The sequence below is a fragment of the Engystomops pustulosus genome, chromosome 5, assembly GCF_040894005.1.
Source record: "Engystomops pustulosus chromosome 5, aEngPut4.maternal, whole genome shotgun sequence".
NCBI classification, from domain to species: domain Eukaryota; kingdom Metazoa; phylum Chordata; class Amphibia; order Anura; family Leptodactylidae; genus Engystomops; species Engystomops pustulosus.
Genome location: NC_092415.1, coordinates 171,842,296 through 171,853,170, shown reverse-complemented (window position 1 = coordinate 171,853,170; position 10,875 = coordinate 171,842,296). Strand labels below are relative to the sequence as shown.

Below are 10,875 nucleotides of genomic sequence, written 5' to 3'. Positions count from 1 at the left end.
TCATTTCTGCTGAATTGTACTATTGGCACTGCTACATTTCACCGCATGTGTATGTATATGACAGAAGAGGCTATTCTCATCTTCCTTGAAAAATTTGACGGTCTGCAGGGAGGAATGTCAATGAATTGAGCAATCAGGTTTATTTTGTAGCCTTCCATTAACCCTCTGCCTTCCGAAATCTAGGCATCACCTTCATCAAATTTGCAATTAAAACAACCCCCCCCCCCCCCCAAAAAAAAAAAAGACTAAAACTCTTGCAAGCTGCAGAGTATCTTGAAGTCCAGATTAGGCTCATTGTAGATCTCAGAAGCCACATGCATTATGTGTCCCTGGTGGATGTAGAAAAAGGATTATTTAGGAGGATTTATTAAGAAAATATCCCTGGGACGGATGGCAAAAGAATTGTTTCTTTCTTGGAGGAAACTTAATAAAAAGTTTGAGAAGGCTGGTCCCTCCCTATGACGTAGAGGGGGGGAAGATCAGCCAATAGGAAGCCCTCCCTAATTCCTTCTGCCAGCAAGAAATATAAGAGCTCAGAAAGTTTTACATCAACTCAGAAACACGTTCGTGTCTGGGGACACAGCCATAGATCTGCTGCTGAGGTCCATTGTGGATACAGACCTGGAGAAGACTTCTCTGGTGATTGCTAGAGAAAGGCTTTTCTCTCCATAGTGTTGGTAGAAGATGATGCAGGAAGAGTCAAGCTCTCCAGTCTCCCCTGTGGACAGCTTGAGCAACAGTGAAGAAGAGCTTGACAGGCAGCAGAACAAGAGGGGATGCAGGAAAAGGAGATCCAGTAGGAAGAACCCAGAGGATCCAGACAGCCCAACCTCAGTCAAGAGGAACAAGAAGGCCAGCAGCACCGGCAGCAGCCCACAGTCTTTTGAGGAGCTACAGACCCAAAGAGTCATGGCCAACGTCAGAGAACGCCAGAGAACCCAGTCCCTCAATGAAGCCTTTGCAGCCCTGCGCAAAATCATCCCCACCCTTCCCTCAGACAAACTCAGTAAAATCCAAACCCTCAAACTGGCATCCAGATACATTGATTTCCTCTGCCAGGTTTTACAGAGCGACGAGTTGGACTCCAAAATGGCCAGCTGCAGTTATGTGGCCCATGAGAGGTTAAGTTATGCCTTCTCAGTGTGGAGGATGGAGGGAGCATGGTCTATGTCTGCATCTCACTAACAAACAGGCTTTACAGACACACACACTCAGGTAAGGATGGCTCTTCTGTATACTGTGGCGGTGTATACACAGATACTCAGGCAGCTCCTTAAGCATAGACTCCTAGCTCACAATTAGATCATAGGAAGGGGCCTAGATCAGGGATCTAGATGGAGCATAGAGAATGGGGAATAGTCCTGCCTAGAAAATATACAACACTAACATTTGTGTCATTCCCATAGCACTGCCCCTGGATAGAGGCTTCGATTTTTATTACAGAATCTTCTGTAGAGGAGGATTTGGGGGTTTTTTTTCGTTTGTTTGTGATGCTTCATTGTTGTACACCCTGAGATCCTTTCTGTTACAATTGATTATACTTATTTCAATACTATATATACTGTTACGATTCATTACAATTATTGGTTAAGCTTTAGGCAGCTTTCATAAATGTTTACTTCCTAATTTAATATACACTTCCTTCCTACAAGATATCATAGTATATGCTTGTCCCCTACTAACACTACCAGCATTTATATGTGCCTATATTTTAGTCTCCTAGCTATATGCATATAATAAGAGCATATAGTATGCATATAATATAATATATAAAAAGAGCAGAGTCTGTTTCTCCAATATATCCATATACCCTTACAGTATATATACGTATATATATATATGTATGTATATATTGTAGTGAGCATACATCCTACCTGATTTTGTTTATATTTTACAAAAAAATGCATATTTTATACTAAACACGAACTAATATATGTATTTTCTTTACTACCCCTATACAAACAATGTGATAACCATGCATAAGGATAATATTTATGCCAACTGTCTGCATATACTGTAATATAACCATGTACTCTGTCCGCTAAAATTATATCAATATTACATAAGTTTATCCAACTATATACATCTTTCCACACACCCAATATATTAATAATACAATATCATGTAATACATTGCCTGTATATTTATTAAATGCAAGTGCATGGCCTGTTTTATACTAAACTGACTGTTTGCTAATCCTATGTGGGTGGGAATATTAGACAAATCATAATGGAGATTTCATTACTAACCTTAATCTGTGCATATCCTGCTTCATATGAATAGCTTGTGCATGTTTATTCTAAACATGATTATAATTTATGAACTGTTATATATATATATATATATATATATATATATATATATATATATATATATAACTACACTACATAACAATGCTGAGCCCCAAAATCCGCATGGAGATGTTATTTCTTTAAAAAGTACCCCAACATTAGCCTCTCAGAAATGCAATAAGCCCTTTGTTTTCTTTTCCAGATGAGACTGTTTCTACATGACAGAGGAAATGCACAGTCTGGAGACTGAAGCTGGATCCCTATAAAAGCCAAATAAACAATCAGTGAGGATTTCCATGGATTGCAGGAGATGGTGGCAGCAGACTGAGGCAGGGCATGGGGAGCACTTATAGAGCAGAGGGCCAGGCCTGGACAGTGACCACACAGCACACTGATTGCAGGGTCACCACTAAAAACTCTTACATTCTGATTCCAGTCTCGACAATCTGTATTTTTTGACGAAGAATGTTGGAATTTTCCTTTTTTTTTTTTTTTAATCTTCATTTCCATTCCTTCCCAATTTCTTATTGCATGCATTCCCACCAGTCGTGCCTTTGAAGCCACTTAAAAGGAACCTTCCCCATTCTTGAACACTACTAATGAAACTCAACCCTGTTGTTGTTGTTGTTGTTTTTATAGGAGAAAAAAAAAGACTTATTTTTTTTATTCGAAACCTGGGGGTTTTTTTTTCTATTCCAGCAGCTGCATCTCTTTATATTTCTCTGAGATACAAAGTAACATTTATTTATTTATTGATCCATGTTTGTAAAAAAAAAAAATAAAATAAAAAGTAATGCAGCTAGATCAGGGGTCTAATGCATTCAATATTTTTATGGTTGTTTTGTAAATATCATTGTATATTATTTTTCTGCAATAAATAAATATGAATGAAGAAAAATTGCAGTTTGGTCTGGATTGAAGACATATTTATAAATATTTTTATTTCTATGATTTTTTTTTTATTAGTTTAATGGATAAAATTAATATAATGGAGTCAGTTACCCTCCCATAGACATTTGATGATATAACTGGACCCAGCTCATGACAGACACCGACTTTGTTTATTGAGACAGGTTTATTATTGTACTCTTCCTAGTTGGGACTATGTGAGGATTGCTGATATCTCTCATCAGGGCACTAAATAATGTCAATAGGTGGGAGAAGGTCATTGCAGCCACTACTCCAACAGGCCAGGGTCTTTTACTTTACAAGACACTTTTGCCTTCTGCTAAGTTAGGGCTGGGTGTAGAATGTCACACTTTGTTGTACAATTCTACAGGGTAATTTGTGCTGCTCTTACCAAAACAAATATTAGGGGCTCTGGGCACATAGCTATTATCAACTGCTTTACTATGGATCCAAGGTAAACAACATTCCTTATATTGACTTACAACTTGTGCTTACGGTGGTGTAGATAGCTGGATTGGGAGATGTAATATACAGATATTCAACAGATTGTGTGTGTGTTTGTATTTGTAGCTGATAGACATGGATAGAAAAGGATTTATAGAGATAAGAGCTAAATAGACAGCAGATAGGTAAAGAGATCGATACATAGAAAGTTAGAAAAATGTACAGTATGTAGATTGAGGAGATGATTATAAAAGCACATAAGAGAGATACAAAACTATCTGAAGATATACAAGATATATGTATGTGTGTGTGTATATATATATATATATATATACATGTATGTATATGTGTATCTTTCTCTATGTCTATATATATATATGTGTGTGTTTGGGGCTGATAGATATTGATAGGATGTGATATGGAGATAAGATATAAATTGACAGTAAATAGCTAAAGAGATAGATAGAAAGAAAGATAGAAAGATAGATAGATAGATAGTAACAGGTACAGTATGTGGATCGAGGAGATGATTATATAAGCATAGAGAGAGAGACAAAAATAACTGAAGATTGCTTGAAAATGAACGATCATCGATCATTATTACCATAACACTTCTAATGAAACTCAGCTATGTTGTTGTTGTTGTTGTTGTTTTTATAGGTGAAAAAAAATCAGAGATGCAAAAGACAGAAGGCAAAATCTATAATTCATATAATAATAATGCAATATAACAGATACAATAGATTACATTAAAACAATTGTGGTGTGTAATAGATATATACGATAGATAAGTAGATGGTTTTATATGAAAATGTGAGTTTACCGTGAATTCTATACCATGTTGGGTGTAGTTGTTTTGTTGTATGTGTGTAGTGTGGACAAGTGCTTAAGTTTATAAGATGAATATATAGAGGAATATACATTGTTTCTATATAACAAGGACTTGTGGATCAGTGGAGGCTGCAGCTTGCTCTTGTAGGATAATATAAATATACTATATGTGTTTTTCCAGAGGAGCTGTTCTTGTTTGTTTAAGCAGGGCTTTGGGGGTAAATGGTGCCCCCCAGTGTTTTCCTTTCCACATATCGCTGCTGTATATTTCTGCTGACACTGCATTATTATGAATTTAATATTGTGCATATCTCACGCTGTTTACAGAAGAAAGTCAGCAGAAGTTTGTTTTTATTATGGGATTAACGAGAACTTTGAAAATTGGCTGGAAGGTTAGGTGGTCTAGACCCTGCAGATCTCTGAGACTATCTGGGAAAAGGGGCTACAATATTCCTGCCTGATACCTATAATCCTGCAATAAGACAGGAGCAGTGTCCTATCGGCCACACAAGACTCCAAAGTGCACTGAAAATATTGCGACACTTCCTGCGACAATGTGTGTGTGTATATATATATATATATATATATATATATATATATATATACATATATATATATATATATATATATATATATATATATATACTTAAGTGTTCTTGTTATCTAATGTTTAATGTACAAAAGCCATACATGATAACCAACCTGCGGCTCTGAGACTGTGGTGAAACTCACAGGATATCAATTGACTTCCGATGTCAGTTCATAGTAATTATCTTAGTAGGAGTGGTGGTAGTAGTGGGAAAAGTTGAAGTTGTAGTAGAAGTTGTAGTGGTAGTTTTACTAGAAGTAGCAGGAATTTAGTAAAAGTAATTGAAGTAAGTGTAGAGAAAGTAGATGTAGCAGTGATAGCAGTTGTAGTAGTAAAAATCTTAATATTGGAATATTGGAGTAATAATTGTAGTGTTTGTAGCTTTAGTAGCAGTTGTAGTGTTAATAGCAAAAGTAATTGAAGCAGTAATAGTTCACAATAGTTTTTAAAATCCAATTATGTCTAAAAACATTTCCAAAATGAGGTGTAATATATATAATCTGTATCTATCGGGATAGTGGTCATGTTTAGAGTATAGGGCTGAATGATGCTCCTCCAATATATATCCAATGCTCAGTACATGAGCTCTTTGCTCCTCTGTGAAGGTCCACATTTCCACCATCCTTTCTAGAAGACCACAGTGTTGTGCAATCCAAGGCTCCAATCCTCTGAGAATCCTTCTTTCAAGGAGCCTTTTGGTCTTCTGGAGCATTTTGCGCATTCTTTGGTTTGGCAAGACTGGAAGAGCTATTTTCTGTAAGTCCAGTATCAGATTCTTGTTAAGCATATGATTTCACTTGAAGTCCTGCCCAGGAATCTTTCAGAGTGAACATTTGTCTTGCTCTCATGATGTCAGGCGGTTTCCCTGCATCTGTAATTTGAAGAAAAACAAACGTGTAAAGAACAAATGCTGAAGAAAAGCCAAACAGGACTAGTGACATAAAGAGATTCACCTGTGGAGAGAGTCAACAAATAGGGGACTACTGCTGGACCCCATATTAGGGAGACATCTACCTACCCCCCAACCCACAGTCATCCTGAGTGACAGTTCTGCAACACATATCAGGTTGTCCAAATATAAAAGACACAGGAGGGATGATAGATAATCAGATAGACAGACAGATATATGTCTACTACTAGCCAAGCTACCTGGTACTACAACTCCCAGGATGACAATCATGGCTTTAAGTATAAAGTATATTTAAGTATAATACATATAGATAATAGCTACATATCAGAGAGAAGAACAGATACGGTCGATAGATTTCTTTCTTTATTGATATATTGCATCAAGGCAATTTACCAATGTCTTAATGAACCAGAGAACATTGTAGCTGCCAGTTTACTAAATCTCCCCAACATCTTCCTTTTCTGCATACAATAAAATACAATTGTACAGTATAATTGTTTCTTCCTTGTATTCAGCCATGTCAGGTAAGAGGAGGCTCTAAAGTCGGATAAATAGTTGCCCCCATTATAACCTTCGAGTTTTGCTTTAGAAGCTGGGTTAAACAATATCAAGGGGACATTATGTCAGTGGCACAAGGCGGCAGGGGCAGAACATAACAGGGACAGAGGGTGGCAGAAGCAGAGGATGACAGGGGAAGAAGGTGGCAGGGCAGAGGATGATGGGGAAACAGGGTGGCAGGGGCACAGGCTGCCAGGGATACAGGGTGACAGGGACAGCGACTGGCAGGAAGACAGGGTGACAGGGGCACAGGCTGGCGGGGACACAGGGTGGCAGGGACACAGGGAGACAGGGGTACAGGGTGACAGGGGCACAGGATGACAGGGGCACAAGGTGGCAGAGACACAGGCTGGCAGGGACACAGTGTGGCAGGGGCACAGGGAGACAGGGGTACAGGGTGGCGGGGCACAGGATGACAGGGGCACAAGGGGGCAGAGACACAGGCTGGCAGGGGCACAGGGTGTCAGGGCTGCCTGGTTACATCTTTATCACAGCTCTTCTCCAGTCCTCCAAGTAACGGTTCTTGTAGATTGCGGCTCTTTGCTCTCCTCCGGCTTCTTTGAAGAAGGTGTGTAATTGGAGTTAGAGGCATGCCAGGAATCTCCAGATGTCTATAAAGTAAGAGGGGGCATTTGGCAGGTCACATGAAGGTGGAGCAGGTTACAATCACAGCCACAAGGTCCTTTTATTACTCAACGGTCTGATATTTATGTTTGTGCACATTCTATATGTATAGGTGTATATTGTGTGATTGTGTACATGCAGTATATGTGTGTATAGTACGTGTGCTCTAGTTACGCATTCATACTTGTGTGTATATGTGTTTTTATCGCGTGAGTGCACACAGATACATATATATAGATGGATGATAGATAGATGTATACAAGCACTGTTATTTAAAAGTAAATAGTTTGTTAAAATCAAAATATTAGTAAAGAGAAAAATAATGAACACATTTTTAAAATAATAATTTTCATTATCAATATTATTTTAGTACTTGCTCATTGTATCTTCTTAACAGTTGGATAGCTACACCTTTATCTCCAGTATGTCATACAGCTATTAACAATGGTCTAATATCTGCAGAAGAGAAAGGCTGTGGGGTTATTATTATCTATCAATTTATTTTCTACAATATTTATAATTTATCAAGCTACATTATCAGTCTATTTATCATCTACTTATCATTTATTTATCGAACTATCTATCTATCTAATTTAATCTATCATTAACAATATCTGTCTGTCGGAGAAACTTTCTTTCACAATGGACACTTCAAGTTTTTCGGTTTTCTGTAGAAACTTCAGAAAGAAATGACCCAGATTCTTTCATTGTCTGCATTAATGTGTTAATAGATCAGAGTCAGCAGTGACAGACCTCTTCCAGGGAGCACCTTATATACCCTGTGCTCAGCACAGATCAGGGACAATCCGATGTGCACCCAGTATTAGCAGACACTGGTGACAGAGGGACCACCGGCAGGTCCTAGCTGTGTCAGGATCTCTATGCATCATACATGCTGCTCAGATCTGGGAGCAGTTACTCAGGTACCTGGATGAGAGTTTTCCTTTGACCAGATGTTTGCATTTTCCCTAAAATTGTCACGTGAAATGAACAGATGTCCAAGTTGTTAGTGGAGCACAGCCCCTCCTCCCCCAGCACACAGCTCACACTGCTTCCTATGGGCCCTGCATGATCCAGCCTCACTGTGCTCTGCACTGGACAAGACTCTTCCCTCTTATTTATCTCACAATTCTCTCTCATCCTGAAGATTGGATCGACCTTCAGCTAATAATAAATTGTCCCTATGTGAGGGGCTGCTGCCTGACAAGGATGACACATGACATCTCTGGAGGATGAGCTGGTATGGTGAATGTATGTGGAGGGGGGTTGTGGGTCCTGCAGCTTCTTCCCTGGGACTGGCTGAAGCATCACAGATCTATGGCTGCCACATACTTTTTGTATATTTGTCTCTATGCACGTATCTGATACATGGATTTATAATATGTACTGTACATAATCACATATTGATCTCCAATATTATTCCAACTCTATATTGTATATGCAGATTATGCTTACTTGGGAACTTTTTTATGTACACTATTTCTCTATTTATCATCACTAGTTATATGAAATTATTCCTTTTTTATTGTATTTTTATTTTTTGAAATTGCAGTGGATTAGGAGGACTTTTGTAACATGGCTGTAATATATATATATATATATATATATATATATATATATATATATATATATATATATATATAATAAATATATATTTTCAGAACTTTGTTGGGTCTATGTACAGTTACTGCTATGATACTGTAATATGTGGTAGCTGTACAAACTTTTCATTTGTTGAATTATTTTATGAAACGATTCAAAAGACAATTTCCTTTGCTGTTATTTGCATGTAAAAATATGCTGTATTGTGGATTGCAGCTAAGTATGGCTACAACACATCTGTGAATAGTACTTCTATTAGAATTACTAATCATTCTAAAATTATATTGTTATCATTAATATAACCAACTAGAATAATAGGAATGCAGGTGTCATAAAGTGTAATATTGATAGCAATCATCATCGCTATAATAAGACTGTTGTAAGAATTATATATATATATATATATATATATATATATATATATATATATATATATATATATATATATATATATATATTCATTTAATTTCCTTGGATGATTATGAAGTAGTTGATGGGATGTCATAGACTTGATGACTGCATTGATTGCTATGAGATCCTATGGTGTGAAATCTTCAGTAATTGTTAGTAGTGATTGCTGAATGACCCTGGAGATATGGGAGCTCAGTACTGACAATGCTGCCTCTTATCTCAAGTGCTTGTTGATATACTGTGTAAATTAGTCTTAATTTCAAACAGACTTCTGACTCCTCCAGGGATTATGGCTAAACTTTATAGGACTGTACAGTCCCTATTGACAAACACCTGGATCCCAGCAATAGTCCCATACACTGACTGACAACTTGCTCTGAGTACTGAACACAGAATAGAATCTTGTTCTTGATGCATTTGTGTCTTTTAGTCTTCAATGTTTAAAAAAGAATTATAACATTACCAATACTAAGAATACAATACACAATGATCATAGAAATTATTAAACATGATGCAATTAATTAGTATTATAATAAGAGAATAAATAATATTACAAAACGTGAAATAATTATTATTTATATTAAGGTTTCTATTATTATGATTGTTTATTTTATTGCTATTACTATTATTTATATTATTTTTGGTATTATGTACTTGTTATTCCTGATCATCACTTTCATCATCAGCATTTTGCATCAATAAAACCGAAAGAAATCATTATTATGGTATCTTGCTTCTATACTTGACTATATAGTCATGTTGTAAATTTCACCAGTTCACATTGAAAATAATTTTACTTTATGAAAGGAAAAGCTCCATGCTTTTTGGAAAAGGGTGGCAGGTGTCCTGAAATTCCAGGACTTCTAATAAAGCAAGAGTAATATATTGGTCAATGTGTGAACCTCGTCTTTGTATTTCTAAGTGTCCCAGATATAATAAATCATGTCTGAACCGGTGTGATAATACACAAAGGGAGAATGAAAGAAAGTTTTACTATCTTCAAAATGTATCTCATTATTTTATTCATTTTTATAAATTCTGTTATCCTTATTCTGAATATGTGAACTATGAAGGTAATATTCATGAAATTCTAAGGCATGAACATGTAGAAATATGTAGATACATAGATGATAGATAGATAGATCGACCAGATAAATTGAAAGGTACTGAGCACAAATGCAACATTTCTGTAAATATACTGTATATATATGTATATATATATATATTGAGTTTATGGTCAAGTACTGATGTAGCAGAGTTTAATGTGCCAAAATAGAAGACAGTGACCCACAGAGGTCTTATGTATATCAGTGATTTTCATTAATACTTGATATTATACTTAATGTACTGTAGGAGCCCATGTGGTACATAAAATGTAACTTTACTCTATGTTATCACGGTCACACAGAATATATGAGAACATAGCTGCTATCATGTTGTGTCTGCAAAATATAAAATAAAAATCTATCTATCTACCCATTTATCTACTTATCGAACGATCCACCAGTGTATAATTATTACTAAGAGAGAGTAGTTTGGATGAAGCTCTGTATTATGCTGCATCATGGTGTCATACAGAACAGGTGTGGCTGCAGCAGAAACTCGGCATCTCCATAACCACAGGACTTGATGTTCCTTTTTCAGATGAAGTAATCATTATTAGGTCAGAGAAGTAATGTCCATCTATCTATTATATATCTATATTC

At 36.5% G+C, this 10,875-nt stretch overlaps 1 protein-coding gene across 2 annotated transcripts; it reads left to right on the top strand.

Moving 5' to 3' along the window:
- Positions 1 to 538: 538 nt before the first annotated feature.
- TWIST1 (twist family bHLH transcription factor 1) lies at positions 539 to 3,141 on the top strand. Of its 2 annotated transcripts, none has more exons than XM_072153807.1 (2): positions 539 to 1,121; positions 2,494 to 3,141. In XM_072153807.1, exons 1-2 carry the CDS (start codon positions 685 to 687, stop codon positions 2,495 to 2,497), a joined length of 441 nt encoding a protein of 146 aa, XP_072009908.1. In that variant the 5' UTR covers positions 539 to 684; the 3' UTR covers positions 2,498 to 3,141. The 2 variants fall into 2 exon arrangements, with proteins under 2 accessions (XP_072009908.1, XP_072009906.1); XM_072153805.1 differs by having other exon boundaries at positions 539 to 1,215; positions 2,494 to 3,133.
- Positions 3,142 to 10,875: the final 7,734 nt, after the last annotated feature.